Here is a 24,005-nt window from a genome sequence, read left to right as displayed (position 1 = left end):
CATGTGACGTCATAACAAATCCAACATGATAGTAATGTATTAGAACCATTGCAACTATTTTGGCTTTAGAACGTTAAACATGATCACACGTACACAGCAGCCAATTAACCTTTTTGTTTTGTGGGAGGGATCTGGAGCACTTTGAGCAAACCTACTGCACACAAGCATGGGGATAAGATCTAAGCTCCACATAGATTGTCCATGACTTGGATTGAACTAATGACCAGTGGGACAGTAAGACCAATCTCTACGTAACTGCTAGTCTTTCCCCTTCGCCTTTGTCGAAGCCTGATTTTTCCATTGCCCAGTTATAACAAACCATGAGATATCCGTAACTAACATACTTCTCTCCTGTGTAGATCGCTGTGTCACAAATACCAAGCTCTGCACAACCTCACCCCCCCCCCCCCCAATGACGTATGAAAGTTATAAATAACTGAATATACAACAAAACCCATTGCAATGCATAGGTTAATTTAAATAATATCATGTTTATCAAACTAATATTACCCTGGTCAGGAAAAAATCCTGTAAATTACACAAGCGAAAGCTCACAGTTCTCTGAATGTTATGCCAGAGCAGATGGGGAAGAAGAAGGGTGGAGGGGTTTTACAGTACGTAGAGCAGACAGAGCTCAGATGGGCATTCCAAAGTGTCTCCGCTCCGTAAGTCATTTAGCATGTGACTGTGGTTGCCGTGGTAGTCCATAATGCTGTGCAAAATTCTAAACCGTTAATATTTCCTGGAGAACATTTTCCTGATTTTTTTTTTTTTCTGAAGCCTGATTCTGAGACTAGATATAGTAAGAACTGCATTTAACATGCAGAAAGATGGGAATCTTTTTTTACAGTCGGTCATTACTGAGAAGCGGAGGCATTTTGAGTGACAGAAATATCCAGAGGAAAATCTTCAATAAAACTTTCTATTGCCAGATGTTAGCGGTATATGCTTACTGCGTGTCTGTAAAAGCCTGACAAGTACCTTTTATGCCTGTAAATGTTCAAAGTACATCTGTCACCTACACTCAGGCAGCTATTATTTAACCTACGCCAATTGCTGACATTTACTGTGTGCCTCAGTGATGGCTCTAGTTCATAGTGTATTTTAGGTCTAGGAATGATGGTTTAGCTGGATTCACGGTGTTTATGCTCTGTAATTAAAGGAGAATGTTTTCAGAGTAGTACCAAACCATTTCTCAATAACATAGTGGTAGGCAAACAAAGAACACAAACGCAGAATTAAGTGAAATAGCTGAATGTCCAAAATATTTCCGAATGAAACAGAAACCGATTGGCCATTTTAAGACCTAGATTTGTCTACAAATTTAAATAATCTCAACCCCCTAAAGTAAAAGAAAAAGGAGAGAGGGTTAAAGTTGTTCGTTATGATTTATTCGTTATGAGTTATGCGTAACCATAAGAAACTCAATACTAGAACAATAGTCCAGAAGAAGAGATCGGACGAGGGACAAAATTCTACAAAACAAAAATACCATAGACCCCCAAACCTGCAGGAACTTAGGCAGTATATTATTTAAGTACACTGTGATTTGTTCCATTACAGTCAGGTACCAAATTTTGGACACAACAGCAGGCAAAGAAGGATCTTCGAGACTCCTCCAGTGGGCAGTGATCAAGACTCTAGCTGCATTAATGGTTTCAGACACAAGTTTGTCTGTGGAGTGATCAAGACCCTCTATTGGGAGACCCAGGAAAAAGGACCAACATTTTTTAACAATAGGGACTTGTACAACTTCTCTGATTAAATCTGCAATTATGTCCCAAAACTGCACAATATTGGGGCAGGTCCACCAGGTATGGATAAAGGAACCCCTATTCCCGCAGTGTCTCCAAAAAGCAGAGGACTTTAGTCTGTGATTACTCTATCTTTAAATACGGTAGAAAACCTGCCGTCTTTCTTGAAAAATCCTTTTTTTTATATCCCTGGTTGATAGCGGGATACAGTTAAGTACAGGACTGGGCACCAATGAGTAAATTTCTTTAACTGTGCAGCTCAGACTCCTTCTCCCCTATAGCCTACCTTTATCCCTGGAGACCACCATGGATTCAGAAAATAGGATCACATTTTTTCTTTCATCACATGGGGAAAGTGGGAAATTCCAAAGATGCCCCGTCATAGGATATAATGCTCCTGAGCTGTAGAATGGACCCTGTCCCCCAAAGCTGCATGGGCCAAGGCGAAGGTGTAGAAACAGTGAAGTCTGGTGAAAGTTGGAGAAAAACCATGTTGCTGCCTAACGGAGCTTCTCTACGGAGTCCCAATGGCTGGCCTCTCAAGAGACCGCAACAGCTCTAGCTGATTGAGCTGTGAATGAAAGCAGAACCATTATCTGAGCCATACAGATATGCCTGTCTGATAGTAAGAGGCAGTCGGCGTGCCAAAGTTTGCTTAGAGGCAGGCCAGCCTTGTTTGTGGGTGTCATCAACACAAAAAGGGATTGTGTCTTCCTGAACTCTGCAGAACTAGAGATTCTGAGTCGTTAGAAGAAGCAAAAAGTGATGGAACCAGAATCTCCTGGTTTATATGGAACCTGGAAGACAACGTTCAGAAGATAATCCATAAGCATGTGAAGGACAACCCAGTCTGAGTTGAAAAATAAGAAAAGACCTCAAATCTAAGACACTGAGAGCTGAGACACTGGCTAACAAGAACATGTTTTTTCAAGTGAGCCTCTTAAAATCCACCATGCGCAAGGGTTCAAAAAAAGACCAGGGTTAGGTCCCAAGGATGAACACGATGACCAAAGAGGGGTTGTATGTGAAGCACCTTCTTCAGAAAAGTCAGGATTACAGGCAAGCAAAAAAAAGCTGAAAGGGATGACATCTGCACTTTCAAGGAAGCCAGACGAAGACCCAGATCCAAGCCAGTTTGTAAGAGGGCCAAAACCCTGGAAAGCTGATAGACAAGAAGAAGCAACAACCGGGTGGAACACCACTGGAAATAACATTTTTCACACTCTATAGTAAATCTAGCTGTAGAAGGTTTCCTAACTAAACGCATTGTCCAGATAATATCGAGGGGTATCGAGATCAGAGTCACCATGCCTCACCATGATTGCCATGATATTTGTAAACATGTTTGGCCCCATTGAGATACCAAAAAATAACGTACAAAATTGATAGTAGTTGGCTCCAACGGCAAAACAAAGGAACCTTTTGAAGATCCTCCCGATTTGGATTATGCAGGTAGGCGTCCTGAATATTGTTGCAGAAAGGTCTGGCTTTTCAAGTAGGAACAGGTTGGAGTAAAAAGTTGTCCTTCTCTGTTTATTAATCAATGCTGAATTAGGCCCTATTTGCATTATGTGGACGGGTGTCTCCCACTTTTTCGGTCCTCCTCGAAAGATGGATATAAAGAGGAGATGAGTCTGGACACCAGGGACTACTTGTTTGGGTCAGAACAACTATTTGTTTGGAGGTCTTGTAACTGAAACATCGAGCAATCTTTCTTTTGCTTGAAGAGGGGTATCCTCGAAGTGTTATTCCTTATTTTGTAAAACCGATCTGACCGCTTTAACCAGAGCTGATCGCTGTAACCAGAGCCTCAAGGTACATATATATTCATCTGATGAGAGACTGGGTGAATTGCGCACTCGTGATAAATATAACCATTACTCTTTTTGGATGTGTTGATAGTGTTGCGCTTTGCTCATATGGGTGCTGTTTAGGAACACTGTATCAATCAATAGAGATATCGATTACTATGTAGCATCTAATGTCTAGAATAACCAGATGGGTGTATGGCAAAACAAGTGCTTCGTGTAAAGTGCTGGATACAGGGATTGGGTGGGTGGGGAATGATGTGGTGGGCTAACCACCGCACCTTCCTCAAGGGGGCTGAGGGAATATGAGGATGCCGACTGTCCAGTACAGTACTAGGGCACCGGAGTCTTTTGGTGGTAAAACAGTCCTAGGTCCTGAAAATGTGGAAACTCACACAAGGTGGTGGTGCAGGGGGCTGGCATCCCGTCCCCCCACAGTGCACCTCTCACCTGTGTCAGTGTCCTTGTCTTCACAGTCCCACAGTGTCTTTGTCAGGATCTTCACTCCAGCCGTGACTTGGTCAGCGCTGCGGCTGTGATCACGAGTCCGGCTCTACTGTGTGCGGCAGGAACCCGGCGTCACGTTCAGCCTGCAGCTGTAGGCTCAACTCCCAGCCAGGAGGAGACTTGTTAGTGGTGTTGGGTTGGCTTGGTGCAATGGTGCTGGTGTCTCCAATGCGTTTCGGCACCAAGCGCCTTTTTCAAGGATATGGATGCTCTGCGTAGGTCCTGTAGTTATATATATATATATTTATATAACTACAGGACCTATGCAGAGCATCCATATCCTTGAAAAAGGCACTTGGGGTTGGGTGGGCTGTGTGAGTTTCCACATTTTCAGGACATAGGACTGTTTTGCCACCAAAAGACTCCGGTGCCCCAGTACTGTACTGGACAGTCGGCACCCCTTTTCTCTCACATATATTCATCTGGCATCATTATTCTGACCGACGGCATCCCCACCTCCGACCATCCGTATGTATTCCCGCAATGGTGTGGGTGACTGTTCGATCAAAACTGTACTAGACTACAATATCTGTTGGTGGGGTAAACTCTTATGCAATAACCAATAAATGGTCTGATTCAGGTTGGTTTGCAAAGCGAAAAAGCACCCATCTAGGCACAACCATGTTGCACTGCAGGTGGGGCTGATGTAACACGTGCAGAGAGAGTTAGATTTTGGTGGGTTCTATGGTTTCTGTGCAGGGTAAATACTGGCTGCTTTTACACTGTAATTTAGATTTCAGTTTTAACACACTGCACCCAAATCTACTCTCTCTGCACATTATATCTGTCCCACCTGGTTTATAGAAGCAGAGATGTTGACCAACCAATCAGATTGTACTTATCATTTATCTAGCACTTCTTGGAGAAAATAGCTGGAATCTCCACTTATATAAACCCACACTTGAGGAAATATATTCCACTATTGTCCAACAAAGTTCACCCGATCGTCACTGACTGTACTTCTCCTCTTCCACCTGCACATAGGTTCCCCATAGACAGTGATTTTTCCATTATACAGTATATGTAAAACTAATACCATTATTCCTAAAGGGCATTGGGAAATTTGGTTATTCAAATGTTAAAAAGTTCTCTCCTCTTACTTGAAAACCATTGTATTGCTTGGTGTGGGTAAGACTGCATGATTAATAATAAGACATTTTGTTCCGATCCCACTGTAAATCCCCAGATTAGTAGCTGCATATAATTTTAACCAGCAGAAGCTGCTTGTGCATCCTATTTTTCTTCGTTCTGCAAATAAGAAGCTATTTAATGGAAAAGGTTGCAAAAAAAGACGCCCGTTGCTACCGAGTCCCGCCATGGCATGGAAGTGCTGTTTAACAAGAAAGGAGACTATATGTACGTGGACACATCTATACAGTGTTAAGGCCCCCATACACCTGAAAGACAATGTACCCAATCATACAATCTCGAGGGATTTTATGATGGATTGTATGCAGATTGCGTGCACACAATCATGCAGTGTCGGACTCGGGAGGTTGGAGGATCGGCCCTCTGATCTGACGTGCTGCATGTCCAATCAGTTGGGATTGGGAGCAGATTGCATGTGCCTAGCAATGAAGAGAGGTGCAACCTCCGGGTGGCCCGTGGCAGTGAAGACGCTGGGAGCCGCAGGAGTTTCCAAGTGGCAGACGGACGGGTGGCTAAAGAGAGCGGTGGAGGTCCTTTTGCTCAATTCTGTCACTACTCTGAAAGCAGTTTTCAGAGGATTGCTGCATTCGGGCTATTTAATGATGGAGTAGCGCAGCAGATGTGAGCAGACTGATAGTTGCTGGCAACCTGTAAATTATTAAAAAACTAGGACACTATCCTTTTGATCCTAGTAGACCAGCCCCCTATTTAAATGACTTGAGTCATACAATCATGCAGCAGCTGGATTGTATGACGGATTGTTAGTACATTGCTGTCCAAAAACCACCAAGGACTGACGGGGATTGAATGGAAAGTTGCACACAATCATGATTGTAATAAGCAGGTCTTTTTGATGTACAGTATGGCGACCTTTATAGCCACCAGCTCCGGAAATAGAAAAATGAAGGAAAAAAAAATATTTAGCAATAGGGTTCTATTTAAAAATAGTGGGTACTGGATGGGACGCTGAGCACTCTAATTACATAATTCCTTCCCTCCAACACTCTTTTAGATTTAGGTCTTTGAATTAATCGGACAGCATTGCTGACTCTGAAGAATGCGTGAACATATGCTGTGAATGGACTGCCCAGAGAGATATTGCCCATATGCTGAACTTTACACCATTGTTCAATATATACAGGTGTCCTTATACACATGACCTCAATACACATTGTGCAGCGCAATACGCCTGAACCTAGAGAGCTGCGCCGAGCGCTGTAGAGGTTTTTTATTTAAAGTAGTCTTATATGCACAGCAGGGCCAGTGAAACTCTGGTTCATTTGTACCAGGGACACCGGGATGTTAATTTAACCATACAGGAATTACTGTACTTTTAAATATGTACAAAGTCACTGATGAAACACCACAGGGTTTAGTGGCTACGGCTGCTGCTCATTGCACTTTGTACCCAGATTTAGACCGTCACAAACAAGTATACGAGTATACAGATGGAGCGCTTGTCATTCAGCGCCAGCTCTCTCACCAGATCCCCTGAGCTGGTGAGAGCGTCCTCGATGGGGAGAAGAATCCCTGCACGTATCCGCTTCATGTAGACTGGCAGGGTTAGGGGGGATGCGGGCACCGACGGGAAGAGCAGCGGTGGGCTCAGATGGAACGGGGCACGTGTCTTCTAATGGCGGGTCCTGGCGGTTGCCGACAGAATCGCCAGGACCCGCAAGCATGAGACGCTCTTCATCTGTAGGTCAACAGGGTTGGAAGATCGACAGAAGCATTAAGTTGGCAATGAGAAGGTCCACAGTCAAAATGTTGAAATGAGGTTTTCACGTCATGGACACCGTCTAAGTGAACCACATCCCCTTGCATGGCTTTGCGTTGTGACTAAGTTGCATATTCGAGCAAATAAGATGCTACGTACAGACCGAGCTGCACCTGGCTCTCTGAGAAGGGCGGATTTGTGCGTCTGCAGCAAGTGTGTATGAGAAGATATCCGTACGTGGCTCATTGGCTAGGCATTCCCTCCCGATCACATCTACTGTATTACAGATTGAGTCTACTATGTTGAAATGATACAGTACAGCATAAATGTTCAACAACGATCTCGTCCTCATTTTCTGTCTTTCCTCATTTGGCTCTGTGGTTTTTTTCCCTTTAGCCCGGGTATGATGAGATCAACCCTGATTGGCAGACTTCTGTGGAGAAAAGGAAGAAGATGAAAGGTATATTAGACTTTAAGTACTTTGGCTTTTTCTAGAATAGAGTTCTTGAAACTGTATTGACCCTAGAGAAAATTGGATTCTTTGAAGGATGTGATCATTTTGTGATATTGTTCTGTAGACTTTTCCCATGCCAAACATATAGGCACGCAAGTCACTACCTCCCCCTCCCTCCCCCCCCCCCCCTTGATTCTCCATTGTGAAATTCCCTGTAATTTGGACAGTCTTTCTCTATCCCCAGATGAATGCATTCAAATGTCATTGTTTGTTACTGGGGACCTATCATTAAGGGAGAGTATTCCGCTGGCTTCCTCCCTACAGCCTGCTCCATACCTGGACAGTCTTGCCGTGAGACAAAGACTGGTCACTGTTTACCAGTTATTAACCCTTTTAGTGCCAACATCTCTGTGAGATGTTCACAATATCTGCTCAAAATGCCAGCGTCTCTCACATTTGTTATATAAATTCAAATAAATATTGTATATAAAAAGATTATATTTCCTATATAAGGTAAACTTTACAGACCATTATGATTAGGGTGACCAATCCTGGATCGGGATCAGCGGGATTTGGCCCCAAAATTGCCAGGATTTCAATCTCGGGATGTCGGGATTAGAATGCACATGTAATGTAAGTGTAATGCCGGGTAGTAGTAGTAGTAGTACGTTTATTTATAAGGCGCCACAAAGTGTCCGCAGCGCCGTACATAGCAAACAAAAAAAAAAAAATTACAAGGTAACGTACAGGGTGTGTAGAAAGATACAGTATAAATAGGGGTATAGCTGGTAGAACTAAAATCAGCATCAGTTCAGAAGTAGGTGTCAAAATAGTCAAGGAGACCGAAGATGAAGTAGAGGAAGGGAAGAACAGGACAGGAGCACAGGTGAGGTAATGAGGTAGGGTGAGTACGTGAGGAAGGAGGGCCCTGCTCATAAGAGTTAACATACTAAAAATAGGTGGGTGGACGAACGAAATACAATAGGATAAGTAGGAACGGAGGGGAACGGAGGCAGGATAGGAGGATCAAAAGAGGTTAGGAGGAGGGATAGGCTAGTCGAAAAAAGTGGGTTTTGAGGGAGCGCTTGAAGGAGGTAAGGGAATCAGATAGCCTGATGGGTGGCGGGAGGTTGTTCCAGTGCAGGGGGGCAGCGCGAGAGAAATCTTGGACACGGGAGTGGGAGGAGGTGATTAGGTGAGAGGTCAGTCGGCGGTCAGCGATGGAGCGAAGAGGACGGGAGGGAGTGTGGATAGAGATCAGTGAAGAGAGGTAGGGAGCTGTGGAGGAGGAGAGAGCCTTGTAGGTGGTGGTGAGGAGTTTAAAGAGAACTCGGAAAGGAATGGGGAGCCAGTGAAGAGATAAACAGAGGGGGGAGGCGGAGGTAGAGCGGCGGGAGAGGAAGATGAGCCTAGCAGCAGCGTTAAGAATGGATTGGAGAGGTGCGAGGCGGGTGAGAGGTAGCCCAGAGAGAAGGATGTTGCAGTAGTCAAGGCGGGAGATGACAAGAGAGTGAATGAGAATTTTGGTCGCGTCAGTGGAGAGGAATGGTCTGATGCGTGAGATGTTGCGTAGGTGAAAGCGGCAAGACTGTGAGAGAGCACGAATGTGGGGGGTGAAAGAGAGGGAGGAGTCAATGATGACACCGAGGCAGCGCGTTTGGTCGGTGGACGTGATCTCGGTTTCACCAATGCTGATGGAGATAGTGGGAGAAGAGGGGATGTTCGGGGGATGGAAGATTAGAAGTTCAGTTTTAGCCATGTTTAGTTTCAGGAAGCGTTGGGTCATCCAGGCTGAGATGGCCGTGAGGCATTCGGAGACCTTGGACAGAAGTGATGGGGATAAGTCGGGGGAGGAGAGATAGATTAGGGTATCATCAGCATAAAGGTGGTAATGAAAACCATAGGAGCTGATGAGGGTGCCCAGAGAGGTGGTGTAGAGGGAGAAGAGGAGAGGGCCAAGGACTGACCCTTGGGGAACACCGACTGGCTGGGGGGTAGTAGGAGAGGAGGAGCTCGGAGTGGAGACGGAGAAGGAGCGATCGGAGAGGTATGAGGTGAACCAGGAGAAGACCGTGCCAGTGATGCCAAAGGAGCGGAGGGTGTTGAGCAGGAGAGGGTGGTCAACAGTGTCAAAGGCAGCCGACAGATCAAGCTGGATGAGGATAGAGAAGAGGCCTTTGGATTTAGCCGATAGTAGATCGTTAGTGACTTTTGTCAGGGCAGTTTCAGTGGAATGTAAAGGGCGGAACCCGGATTGGAGGGGGTCTAGAATGGAGTTAGCAGTAAGGTGGCTTAGGAGACGATTATAGGTCAGACGTTCTAGGAGTTTGGAGGCAAAAGGGAGGAGGGAGATGGGCCTGTAGTTGGATGGAGAGTTGGGGTCCAGATTTGTTTTTTTGAGAATTGGGGAGACAAGAGCGTGTTTGAAGGAGGAAGGGAAGATCCCAGAGGATAGGGAAAGATTAAAGAGGTGAGCCAGGTGAGAGCAGACTGATGGACTGAGACGACGGATAATATTGGAGGGGATAGGATCAAGCGGGCAGGTGGAGGGAGAAGCGGATTGAAGGATAGAGTGGACTTCAGCAGCAGTGGTGGGGTAAAATGAGGACAGGGGTTGGAAGGAGGGGAGTGGAGATGTAGGAGGGGAGGAGGGAGAGGGTGAGGTCATGGCAGCAGTGATGGCAGTCCTGAGAGAGGAGATTTTGGTTGAAAAGTAGGTAGCAAAATCAGCGGCTACGATGGAGGACGGAAGAGCTGGAGGAGGGGGGGAGAGCAAGGAGTTGAAGGTGGCGAAGAGCCTGCGGGGATTGGATGATTGGGAAAGGATGAGGGACTTAAAGTAGGATTCCTTGGCCAGAGCAAGGGCAGAGCTGAAGGAGGAAAGAATGAATTTGAAATGGAGATAATCCGCAAGGGAGCGTGATTTCTTCCAGAAGCGCTCAGCAGTGCGAGAGCACTTTTTAAGGAATCGGGTGATAGGTGAGTGCCACGGTTGGGGGTTGGAGCATCGAAGGGGGATAGAGGAGGGAGGGCAGGCAGAGTCCAATGCCGAAGATAGGGTGTCATTATAGAGGGAGGCAGCGAGGTTCGGGCAGGACATGAGGGCGATTGGGGCGAGAAGAGGACACAGCGTGTTTGAGAAGGCAGCAAGATCAAGTGTGTTGACGTTATGCCGTGAGACAATGCGCTTGGGAGGGGGGGTGGGAGAGGGGGAAGCAGTGAGAGAGAAGGAGATGAGGTGATGGTCAGAAAGAGGAAAAGCTGAGATAGTGTAGTCAGTAAGGGAACAAGAGCGAGAGAAGACGAGATCGAGGGAGTGTCCTTGGATGTGGGTGGGAGAGGTAGTCCACTGAGATAGGCCAAGAGAGGAGCAGAGAGAGAGGAGTTTGGAGGTGCCAGGATCAGCGGGGTTATCCAAGGGGATGTTAAAGTCACCAAGAATGACAGATGGCAGGTCAGAGGAGAGGAAGTGTGGAAGCCAGGCGGCGAAGTTGTCAAGAAATTGGGAGATAGGGCCAGGGGGGCGGTAGATTACAGCGACACGGAGGTGGTAGGGGTAGTATAGTCGGATAGAGTGAGACTCAAAGGAGGAGAAAAGGAGAGAGGGTTCAGGGTGAATGACACTGTGGGTGCATGAGGCTGAGAGGAGAAAACCCACACCGCCACCTTGGCGACCGTCAGGCCTGGGAGTGTGAGAGAAAGAGAGGCCACCGTGGGAGAGAGCAGCTGGAGAGACAGAATCAGAGGTGGAGAGCCAGGTCTCGGTGATAGCAAGGAGGTGGAATGCTCTAGAGATGAATAGGTCATGGATGGCAGGGAGTTTGTTGCAAATGGATCTGGCGTTCCATAGTGCACAGGAAAGAGGGGGGGTGGGTTGTGTATTTATGTGGATAAGGTTTTTGGGATTGCAGAAGCGAGGGGGGGTCATTGGGAGGGTGGGGGTGCGGGGGCGAGTGGTCAGGATAGGTATGGGATGGGAGGGGGGAGGAGCAGTTGGAGAAAGTGAAGTTGAGAGATTAACAGCCATGAGGAACCGAAGGTGAGAGGGTAGGTTAGTGAAAGCAGACAGAGGGATTTGGGAGGACAGACAGCGTCTGTAGTAAATTTGGTAGAAAACAGAGTGAGAGAGAAGGTAACAGGCAAGGAACTACTGTCAGAGAGGAGACCAGTGGGTAAAATCAGGTTGATTGAGTAATCCAATTAAGTATGAAACAACAACAAGTGAGAGGATGAAGGGAACAGAGAAGGTCAGAAGTGAGGCAAATGTGAGCAGGCGTGAAGAGGGAAACAGGGTGCGATAAATGTGTGGCAAAGATAAGAGAAAATGATAGTGAATGAGTAAAAATGACATACAATGTTGGAAAAATATAGATACAATGAATTTAAATGTCAAAATTGAGCAACAGGTTACAATAGGATAGAAGGAAGATGAATATATTACAATAAAACAGAATATGAAAATTTAGACTGTGTTCAAACTCACCTTTTTCAGTATTCTAACTCACCTGCTTCAGTTTCCAACTCACTTTAGTAATGCAAGCTTCCCTCTCAATGAGCACGCTCCCAAATGAGCTCTGCCCCTCCTTATATAGTATGTCAGGCCCCTGTTACTCAGCTCCTCCCCCTAATCTTCCTTGACACCTAGATTTAGCTCCTCCTCCTAGTATCTGTTCACACCTAGTAACAATACACTATACAGATACAGGCACAACCAAAATCACACTCAGATTTCTCCCTCAAAATTACAGTCTCTATATAGAAAGACAGATGAAGAATACAAGACAGACAGAATGCAAGATAACTCACCTGCTTCAGTTTCCAACTCACTTAAGTAATCAAGCTTCACTTTAGTAATGCAAGCTTCCCTCTCAATGAGCACCCACAAAGATTCTGCCTGGCTGTTCCCAACCATGGAGTGTGGCTCTGCACAGTTTGGCGGTCAGAGGACCTGCTGCACAGGCCGCACCCCCACTCCCAGCTGCACTGCGCACTCTGCTGCTGCTGCCATCTGCCCGTTCACTCCTGGATGCAGTTTTTTTTGTGTGAACGGAACAACCAGGGTCGAAAAATCCACCAAAAATGAGGGTGTTGACTGTATACATGAACTTAAGCCATACCATGGATGGGTGACTGTTTATGTCCCAGAATCTACTATTGGCATGTTACTGTGCTCTGAGGCTGAGCTTTCTTGTGTGACCCCTTTATTGGATACTCTCTCATGTAACATTGGTGAGCTGGTGTCCATACGTCGCTCTCTCTCTCGGAGCTGACGGAATGCTTACCTAGAACATATCTGTACTGCAAATACAAACCAGCAACACTAAAGCTCCCCCTTAATTACCAATTAATCGTCAATAATTGATTGTATACACACTTGTGTTTTAGTGCTTGCCAGAAGCAATGGCTGTGTCAGTGTGGGGATATAAATCCTTTCCCAGCCTCTCTGTCACTTGCAGACTGCAGCAGGCTTGCCTCCAAGGCTTGTGTATATCTAACTCCTTCCATTCTTTTTGTCCTGTGTGTGACACGTTTGCATCATCCGCATAGCATCCTCCTGCGAGCACTGTGCTTTGGGGCAGTCCTAGACTTGCACCAAACATACAAGTAATACTAGCTTCAAACCTATGAACGTAAATCTCAGTCTCCGGAAACAACAGGATGCACCTCAACTTTCCCTGTGATGCATCATGGGAGTTTCCTGCAGTTCATGGGGTCTGTGGGGACACAGCTGATTTGCTAATCTGGCAGAGGAGGCATTTTGTGTAAATAGGCCCGAATAGAGCAGAAGTACAGTACCCACAGCTATTCCCCTAATGTCTTTTCTGATCATCCGAGGATGAGGGGGTTTATCAAACCTAAAAACGGCAAGTTGTTGGTTCACCCATAGCAACCGATGCTAGAAATGATTTTTCTTGTACATTCTATGAAATGATAGCTAGGAGCTTATTGGCTGCAGTGTCCAACACCTCTAGTTGTCTTCTTTAGAGAGTTACATAAATCTCGGTACTTGTGGAGTATCACGGCTCCCACGACCTGCATCGTATGTAGATCGTATGCTAAAAATCGCATCGCATCGCATTGCATGTGGCATACGATGGCATACGATGCGATGCGATGTTTTACCGATTTTTGACTATTTTTGCTAAAAAATCGTATGCCATCGCATAACATCGTATGCCATATGTAGTGGCATACGATGTCATACGATGCGATACGATGTTTTACCGATTTTTGAGCAAATCCGATCGCATACGATTTTTGAGCTAAAATGCTCAAAAATCGGTAAAACATCGTATCGCATCGATGGCATACGATGCCATGCAATGTTTTACCGATTTTTCACCATTTTTGCTAAAAAATCGGTAAAACATCGTATCGCATCGTATGACATCGTATGCCACTACATATGGCATACGATGTTATGCAATGTTTTACCGATTTTTGACCATTTTGGCTCAAAAATCGGTAAAACATCGTATCGCATCGTATGACATCGTATGCCACTACATATGGCATACGATGCCATACGATGGGAGCCGTGATACTCCACAAGTACCTAAATCTCCATCTATCTTACTACTACATGGGTCACCAGATTATTCAGATGCCGGAGGCTGTCTCTTCACTTACTGCTCGTACTGTTGGTCTCTGTTCTAGCTGGGTCAGCCTAAACATCTCTTCTGGTAACAGTATGTGATATCATACCCTTCTAAGCTGGATTCGGTATGAAATCCCAACTGTCAAAATCCCGAATGGGTCATAATACCGACAAGGACAAAATCCCGACATTTAAAATCCTGACAGTCAAAATACCCACATATAGAATGTACAGGTGAAACTGTCAACATGACTTTGGGTCGACAGGTTGCGAGGTCGACATGGGTTTTTTCACTGTTTTTTGACCCGGATGTAGACACAGTCGACATGGACACAGTTGGAGGTGAACCGCAGCCCCTCACTTCGCTCGCTATGCTTCGGGCACGGTGCCTTGCTGCGCTCGGCACACTATTTTATTCTCTCACCACGCCCTAGTGGGTGGTAGGGCATGAAATACCGCCTGTCGGCACATGTCGGATCAAAAAACAGTGAAAATACCCATGTCGACCTCGCGACCTGTCGACCCAACGTCATGTTGATAGTTTCACCTGTACATTTTGTTTGGATTTTAAATGTCGATATTTTGTCCTTGTCGGTTTTATGACCCATTCGGGATTTTGACCCGTCGGGATTTTGACTGCATCCCTCTAAGCGGCCTCTGCTGCCTAAGGTTTTGCAGCTGCAGCAATAGTACCGTGCAAAGGTATTCACATCCCCCCCCCCCCCCCAACATGTATATTCTTTTAACAAAATGCCGAATTTGTTGAAATAGGACCTTTTAGCATAGAACCACAAATCACTGATTGTTACATTTAAATGAATGTTACAAAAACCTTTCCACCTATTACTCAATTCAGTAAAAAGTCCAGGTGAAAAATAAAATAAAAATAAAAGAATCCTATAGTGAAAGCAAAGCACCATGGGGTATATGCAATGCCGTTTAGGTGAGCTACGACGGCGAGCAGTACCTATCGCTCTGCCATCGTAGCCCACCCAATCAGAGCTCACCAGGGTATAGTTTACCTAGTTGACATTGTGATTATACACATTAAGAAGGACAGATATTACATTGACCATGTGCATCATGTTCTTCTCTTGGTTCCTTGTATTTGCATGTTATTGTACTTCATCTGCAATCTTCCCACCTCTATATTCCGTTGTGTGTAGAGGAAACCTACTAGAAGCCGGAGTGAAGCTTAAACATTGGAATATTGGCGCTAATTGGTCAGAGAAATCCTTACCAGCAGTGCATAGACGCCCACAGCTATTCCCTACCCTCCTGCATAGTCTCCAGGACTCCTACTCTGTCGTCTAATGCATTGATGTCTTATGTCTTTGCACAGATAAAGAATCCTATTATCCGCTGATGGATGTAAATTGGTGGGCGGACAATGCTGTGATCCTCGCTCGCTGTTCCGGGTCTTTGACCGTATCTTCTGTAAGAACATTAAAGAACCTGCTGGGGAAATCCTGCGAATGGTTTGAACCCTCTCCGCAGGTCACCACAGCCCATGATGGAGGATTCCTTAGCTTGGAGGTAACATTGGAGGCTGAGGGAGGCCCGAATATTGGATAATGATTTTAATGAGCAGACGAAGATGGTTTTTCATATCAGTATTCTGGTGGTATATGTGTCTGAAACAATGGAACTTTATCGATCACTTATTTTCTAGACACAGCAGAATGTTGAACAATGTTCTATATGTTTTAGTGCATTGTGTGGGTCCACCTTGTATTGATCTCTCTTTACTACAATGTGTAGGTGTGGTTGTCGAGACAACACAATCGGGCACAAAAATGGGGTGTGTCGCGAAGCTGCTACTATAAAGGGAGTGAGAGGTCCCTTTAACAATGGTAAAAGAAGAAAAAAATAGTAGCGCTAGACAATAAAATAAAAAAAAAAACATACAGTACGGTTTAATAAATTGACATTTAGTAAACAGTAATGCTGTATAAAGTGACAAATTCCGGTGGCGGCTGGTCTGGATCCAAATAACAAAAAGCAAGGTGGCAGGTAGGTGGCTGGGTGCTCTGGGCTGATGCGTTTCATTGTAGCCAGGTACATCTTTATCAAAGGAATCCTTTGATAAAGCTGTACTTGGATACAGCGAAACGTGTCAGTACAGAGCACCCAGCCACCTACCTGCCACCTTGCTTTTTGTTATTTGGAACCAGACCAGCCGCCACTGGTATTTTTCCCTTTAGCCACAGTTGGTACGGAGTTTAAAAAGAATCTCTCCCATTGCCATTTGAAGGATATCGCTACTATGCAATCGAACTCGGATTAATTCCTCCAATGGACACCCACTGTAAATATACATCCACTCTTACAAACTAATGAGACCCTTTTCCTGATATTATATAATATATAAGGGCATCCTCTGGCAATATAAATAGGAACGGATCCTTATCACCATACCTCCAATTAGCAAAGTGCTCTAGGTGCCTATGATTCAACGTTTATTACATTTTATAATACTTATCCTTTTGCATTACTGTTTACTAAATGTCAGTTAATTAAATCGTATTTTTTTTTTTTTTACATTGTATTATTGTCTAGCGCTACTATTTTTTCTTTTCCCTCTCTACTACACCTGTTGTAGCTTGGGGTGTAACCTGGGATTATGCAGAGGAAGCCTTGTTGTACGGATGTGCTCAAACCCATTACAAATTGCCACGCCCCCCACAGTGATGTCACTGCTTTCATATGAACGGATTGGTCCATTATATAAATAGGAGGTCTACACTGTACATTTAAATGTATATTTTTTTTTTGTCTAACTGCCCAGGTTAAACGGAAAGGAATGTGTGGAAATCAGCTCGTGCGCTTATTTAACAGCTGAAGTCACTACATTATAGTAGTGGTGTAAAAGAGAACAACATTAAAAGAAAACTAAGCAGATCCTGGGGAGAAATTGCAAATAATAGAGTGTCACTTTGTCTGCCTGCTGCACTCTAACCCCAATGCGCCGCTTAAGGAAATTGAAAGTAAATTGTTTCAGCAATCAGTCATTTTAATAACCTGAGAACGGCGGTAGCGCTCCTCTTCCCCAGACTTAAGCTTATTACAATTATTGCGTGCGTGTTTTGGAGGATTTTTTTTTCTTTTTTTGGGTCTTCGTTAACCATTGTCGTTAACCAACAATGGATTTCCTGCAGCTTACATGGGTTAGCCCCATGTGTTCAGTGCCTGCTCTGATAACACCAGTGATGAAATATTAGATGTTCTCCGCACAGAACAATACTGATTGCTAATTAAATCAGGAATTGAGAGTTGTCACATTTTAGGAATGTGACATATACATTCCCCATTGATCACTTGGAATAAGCCATCGCCTGATTATTTCTAATAGGCGTTGGTGAAAGGAGCAATTTAATTGTTGTAAGTTAAAGTCCACTTGACGCACTAACACCTTTGTGGCATGCTGGTGTCCGTTACCTGCCCCTTCTCTGTTTCTCCTGCTTTCAATAAAGATCTGTAGTCGCTGCCAGTGTCTCACCATGGAGATCTCCACACCAACGTTCCTTCCAAATCCTGTCCTCATTCAGCCACTCAGCGGGGGATGCGGTCATCTATTAGAATGAACTTAGGTCTACAGTCATTAGGTCGACCCCACTAGGTCGACTGGCAGGAAGGTCGACCTGACTTAAGGTCGACATGGGCCAAGGTCGACATGACTTAAGGTCGAATTTGCATAAAGGTCGACATGAGGAAGGTCGACTGGTCATAAGGTCGACATGGGTTTTTCACTGTTTTTTGAGCCGACATGTGCCGACAGGCGGTATTTCATGCCCTACCATCCACTAGGGCGTGGTGGGAGAATAAAATAGTGTGCCGAGCGCAGCGAGGCACCGTGCCCGAAGCATTGCGAGCAAAGCGAGCGATGCGAGGGTCCGATTCTCATTGCCAACTGTGTCCATGTCGACTGTGTCGACATTCGGATAAAAAAAGTGAAAAACCCATGTCGACCTTATGACCAGTCGACCTTCCTCATGTCGACCTTTATGAAAATTCAACCTTAAGTCATGTCGACCTTGGCCCATGTCGACCTTAAGTCAGGTCGACCTTCCTGCCAGTCGACCTAGTGGGGTCGACCTAATGACTGTAGACCTAAGTTCATTCTGACAGATGTCCCGATTCCCTCAGCGGTACATGTATAAATCAGTGATAAAGTGCCTGGTGCAATTAGCTCCTGACTGTTAAGTTATAGGCTTTGTTTAAAAAGGGACAGTCAGGAGCTGATTGGCCGGTGATAAAGTACCAGGCACTTTATCACTTCTCCTCGCTTATCACTGCTTCATACATCTACCCCCCAGTGCTATCCCTGCTCAGTTGACCTCGGCGTTCAGTTGGAGAACTGCCAGCCCTATGAGAGAACTTCTAGGAGCATATATGGATTGTCAAGGCAATATTACTGTTCCAGATGCCAGACTGGTCCTGTGCAGTCCGCTGACTAAGCCCTTGTTTAGTCCCAGCAGTCAGCAGCACACTGGTCCCACTTCACATTAGGTCCCTGGTTCCGCTCTGGATAAGCTGTCTGCTTCCGCGCTCCGGCTAAGCTCGCTGCTTCCGCGCTCCGGCTAAGCTCTACCATTCCGCTAAACTTTCTGGTTCCAGTCCAGTATTCGGGTCTTGGTCTGTTCAATATCTGGTTCCAGTTCCAGTCCGGTTTAGTATCTGAGTCCAGTTCAGCTTGCCTTACTGATTCACTGTTCAGTAACTGTACTGCTAAAATGATACACTAGCTGTTCCAGTTTTAGCTACATCTGTGCCTTCTCTATCAGAAGGATTCCTATCAAGCCGCTCAGCATCCTGAACATAGGGGGTAATGCTGCGATCAGTTAAGCCACCGCTCTGCTCCAGTGAAATCCTGGCTTGCTGTACGCATGGATGTGTACAGGTGCACATTCGTTTGCACCTGTGCGAATATGTCCTTAAACCTTGGTAACTTGCCATTAAATAGTTTTTACCTAGGGTACAAGTCATGGTGGGTTCCGCGTAGCATGAGACTTCCTCTGCGTTGCGATGAAACACATCAACATCCAGGCTGACGCTGACATCACACTCTCCCCTAAGCCGGCCTGACACACCTGCGTTTTCCACGACACTCATAGCATTTTTTTCTGGCACCTCCAGCGTTTTTCTTGCCACTTCTAAAAGCTGTCCGGTTTCCACCCCCACACGCCCAATCAGCTTGTGAATGGCCAGCGGACAAAGCTAGTTGCAGGAGTTCATTGCAGGATGGCAACCAACCAACCGGTTAGATTAGTGTACAGTAGGCGGTTGTTGGTATGTGCAGACAGCGGGATACCAGCCCTGTTGCTTCCACTTTCCAATATCTCCAGGAGCAGAACCTTTCTCACTCGCAATGCAATCAGAACTGATATTCTCTTACTACATCCTCCTTACTACAGCTCATCCTTATCTCCCTAAGCATTTTCCCTGCTCTGCCAGCTACTGCTGCCGCTCTTCCCGGTTCATCATCTGTCCATACTGCCGATTCCAGGACGTCTCCTGTGCTGCTTCTCACCCAATCAGACTCTCCTCCAGAGTGCTAGGCTGCAGATACTCTTCATACGTTCACATTTCCTTAAAGCCCATCAGCTTTCCTCCAAAGTCATGGCCCCTTCCCCACACCCCTCTATCTCATCACCTCCCCCTTAGATTGTAGCTCCCACGAGCAGGGTCTTCAGTCCTCTTGCTTTACTGCTGACCACCCCATCGTGTCCATCTGTCCACCTTGACCCATTACCTTCTGCTTTATTACGGTCACCTCTTTCTTGGGTCTTTTACGGACTACAGTATATATTGCGGCTTATGCTCCAGCGTACAAGTGTGTTATGGCACCTACACACGGGGAGATGAGCGATCTAGCATTGCCCATCTCCCCGTGTGTAGGCGCCATAACACAACCGGCAGTGGTTGACAGGGAGACGCAGAGAGTGACAGAGACAGCAGTGGGCCCCTTTAGTTCTCAGGGGCACCCGGGGCACTGCACTTGCTGCATACATGGTACTTCTGCCACTGATACTCAGGGTCCGCGACTAAGAGAAATCAATAGAATGGATCTGATAGGATATGACCTTTATCCCTACCTCTACCCTACCCATAGCAATTACAGCCAACCTGCTATTGTACAGCTCTCATGGAACTACAATCCCCAGCATGCTGCCCCAGCAGCAACAACTACAAACCCACCTTTTCTTTGTATTATCAACATAGTCTTCAGACTGCGTTCTTGTCACCATGGACAGCACTCGTGTGGTATAATCCAACAGGTGGTAGAAAGACCTACATACAGCCAAACAGAGAGCTGTCATTTCCCTCACTGCGTTCTTAATCATAGTGCTGTGCTGAATCTGCATGGTCGGGCTATGAGTAAGCGCACAGCCTCTCACCAGCTTCTCCTGCTGCGCTGTACATGCTCATTTTGCCATTCGGACATTCGTTGATTTTAATATATTGATTTTTGTTGGTTTTGATTTGTTTTATACACCTACATTTTTACAGGACCACTAGTAATATTTTGGATTTTGTACTTTTCTAGATCTGTAGTTGTCTTCCTCCAGAATAATGATTCAATATTAGGAAAATGTATTCTTCCCAGTGATGCCCATCTCACTCAGCAGCCCCTCTCTTTGGGCATCGGGCTTTACTGTGGCGTACCCATTGGGTTACTGCGTCGTGATTTTGGTTGATAGATCTACAGTGTCTAGAAAGACAGTTAGTAATAGGTCTACCCCAAAATGTCAACATGCAATCGGTCGACAGGCTTACTGTGCAGTCATGCACTTATTGTGACCAAATATGCTACAGTACAATACTGTATGTCAGTGGTACCCAAATTCAGCCCTCAAGACACAGGTTCAGGGTATTTACTGGGGGGAAAAAAACAGAAATATACATATAATAATCAGATAATACAGAGATCTTGGTTGCATATATCTGCAGATATAGGGCTAATTTACTGGGGGGGATTAATTGCCATAGCAATCTGCACAGTATCAAATTGTACCGTAGCCATCACTATTGTAGATACCTTTTAGAAGTGGTTCAGGAATGAAAGATCTACAATTTGTAGGTTGACACAAGCAAAATGTTGGCATGGAAACTGTTGACACATGAAAAGATCAAAGTGAGTTTTTCATGTTTGTTTTGTTGACACCTGAGCATGTGTTCCCCCAGTTAGTGTAGCAGGTACCTTGCTTTGCCGCCGCTGAGCTCCTAATCGAAGCCCATGTGGATGTTCAAGTTCCAAAAATTGACGTAAAAAAAAAAATACATGAAAAACCAGTTTCGGCCTTTTTTTTTTTTTTTACGTGTCGACTATTGTCATTGACAGTTTCTTATATAGCGCAGCAGATTCCGTTTACAATAGTAGACAGAGATCAAACAAACCGGGTAACAACAGACAGCCTTGGAGGTAAGAGGGCCCTGCTGCAAGCTTAAGGTGCATCCATACACGTTGCGGTATGTGTTCTGTGCGTTTTGAACTTCATTTGTGCCGTGCGATTTTGGCACTTGTAGGGCGATGCGATGTACTGTACTGTACTGTGCGGGTGTGATGCGATTGTAGCCTCTTTTTAATTTTTTTAAAATTTTATAGTTACCTAATGGACATCGCATCGCAGGTACTACAAAACTGATGCGATGCGATGTAGCACAAAATGGTACTGCCTGCAGATACTTTTTGTGCTATACAATATTGTACCTGCGGGGACTTTAACAGTTCAAATCGCATGTTGCAAAGAGTGGTGAGGATGGCAGAAAAGATCATTGGGGCGGAGCTCCCCACTGTCCAAGAACTATACCTAGCCAGGGTCAATAAGCGTGCAGGAAAGATCTTGGCGGACAAGCTACACCCTGGCCACAACCTGTTTGAACCCCTTCCGTCAGGCAGACGTTTTAGGTCCATCCCAGCAAAGACGACAAGAACTACAAAAGGCTTCTTCCCAATAGCTGTCCACCAACTAAACCGTATTGAACATACCAAATACTAAATACTAACTCAAACTTTTCTAGATACATGTGAAATGTATGTGATGTATGTTTATGCCTCTCTTCCCACCCCCTTTGTGTTCCCTGATTGATGCTGCACTGTTACCACAAAAAATTCCAAGTATACCTGGCCAATAAAGATGATTCTGATTCTTAAAATCGCAACGTGTATGGGCACCTTTACGATAACGTTGACCTTTTGGTGTTGACCTATTGACTTTCTATCTAGAAGCTATCAGCCAAATATCCGTTGAACCTGGTTGATTGCCTCTCCACTAGTCCTAATGAGAAGGTTTGATACATCTTCACCTTAGTTCTATAGAAGCGTATTGGAGATAAAGAGGAATCTGCAAATTGCTTTTGTCAGCCATGCACAGGGAAAACAAATATTGGGGCATCCTAATTCATGAAGATTTTCTTTGGGCGATACCTGACTCTACCATAATATAATTGTATCTCTGAGTGTACAATTATCATATTTAATTGTGTCCTCTGGAAATTCAGCGTTTAGTGCTGTAATTGGAATGGGAACACTCGTCGCAGCGCGCGTCTCCTACCTGCATCATGGAACGGGGACAGATAGCATTTGCAGGAAATAATTACAGCACACAGAGACCTTTACGCTGGATTAGACACTTGATATTTGGTGTAGCAGTAGGCGAGCTGTCATTTGTAAACGGAGCGATGTCATTAATCAGATGTGTGAAAAACAGCTCAGCGCGGCCAAATGCTATACAGGAGAAAATAGATCATGTACAATTCTATAATACGCCTCAAGTTTCTTATGTGTTTGGTGATTGCTTTATAGACATTAACTAAAACCTTGGAAAAATTTTAATTTGTAAGTAAACACAACTAGTAGTGGTAGTAGGACACAAACTATGCAATCACCGATTTATTTTTTTTTTTTTATGCAGTATACTTTTATTAAGGTTTATATCACAACCATATGAAGTGCCTGATTCAGAGTTGATTGCTGCTTTGCAATTTCTGTCTGACTGTTTATGCGGCAGCGATCTACTCAAAGACAACTTTACAGGGGAGCAATCAGGGCTGAGTCAGTTACTGTACCCAAAGTCTGGAATGTCCACTAATACAGAACTTTTAGGTCTAAATTGTGATATCTAACATTATATAAAAGTGTGGAGGAAAAGCAGGGGGGATAAAAGGGGGTATTCTCCCTCGTGGGAGTCCACAGAGGGAGAATAAAATCTGTGGTGAGCACAGCGCGTCTGCAGGGGGCTGCTTCTTTGCGCTTGTCCCCCTGTCGGAGCCCCTGCACTCGGGATTCCGATGTCTGTATACTGACCGTCTGAATCCAAACTGTTGTCCCAGCATACCACACCCATATCAGCCGACTTGTGGTTCACAAACACCGACCTGCTGACCTGTTATTGTGGATGCAGTCATTTGTCTTAAGGCCCATACGCACTGAGCGACTGTGAGCTGAAAGTCGCTCAAAACAGCAGGTTTGAGCTGCTTTCAGCTCAAAGCTGTCCAGTGTGTATGGCCGGACGATGAGCACTGCTGCGCGCTCCCGCAACATCGCCGGGAAAGCCGTTCATCTGCTGGTTATACCATAGTGATCCGCTATGCAACACCGTCCTCCCCCTTCCATCAGCGCCGGGCCGGGGGAAAGCCGCTCAGTGTGTATGCACTGAGCGGCTTTCCCCCAGCGATTACATCATCGCTGTCCATACACGCTGGGCATAGTCGCCCAGTGTGTATGGACCTTTAGCCAGTAGGTGGAGTTCCTGATTGCAGTCTTTCTATAGATGCCAATGCATACAGAACTCACTCAATGTCTCCCACTATAGGCAGGTTACCAAAGTAAAAACAAAAGATGATACTCCTCTGTAGACAACATGTCCTCTATATGTACTTTCCTCACAGTTGTGGTATAGCTGGACTTGTGCTGTGGTGTGATGGCGATGGATATATACATATAGAGTGAAAAAAAGTGCCTCCTAGTGTAGTATTTACAATGGTGTACACACTACACCTCCACCAATGATATTTA

The 24,005-nt window shown here is 45.2% G+C and overlaps 1 protein-coding gene across 1 annotated transcript in view; it reads left to right on the top strand.

Annotated features, from left to right (window-relative positions):
- NBAS (NBAS subunit of NRZ tethering complex) overlaps positions 1-24,005 on the top strand; it is a 540,465-nt gene that overhangs the window by 74,439 nt on the left and 442,021 nt on the right. The window contains exons 13-14 of the mRNA XM_083178566.1: positions 7,332-7,395; positions 15,330-15,523. Coding sequence (XP_083034692.1) covers positions 7,332-7,395; positions 15,330-15,523 — 258 coding nt within the window. The remainder of the gene's footprint in view (positions 1-7,331; positions 7,396-15,329; positions 15,524-24,005) is intronic.

The sequence above is a fragment of the Crinia signifera genome, chromosome 3, assembly GCF_055691185.1.
Source record: "Crinia signifera chromosome 3, ASM5569118v1, whole genome shotgun sequence".
In the NCBI taxonomy this organism is placed as follows: Eukaryota; Metazoa; Chordata; class Amphibia; order Anura; family Myobatrachidae; genus Crinia; species Crinia signifera.
This window is presented reverse-complemented; position numbering and strand designations above follow the sequence as displayed.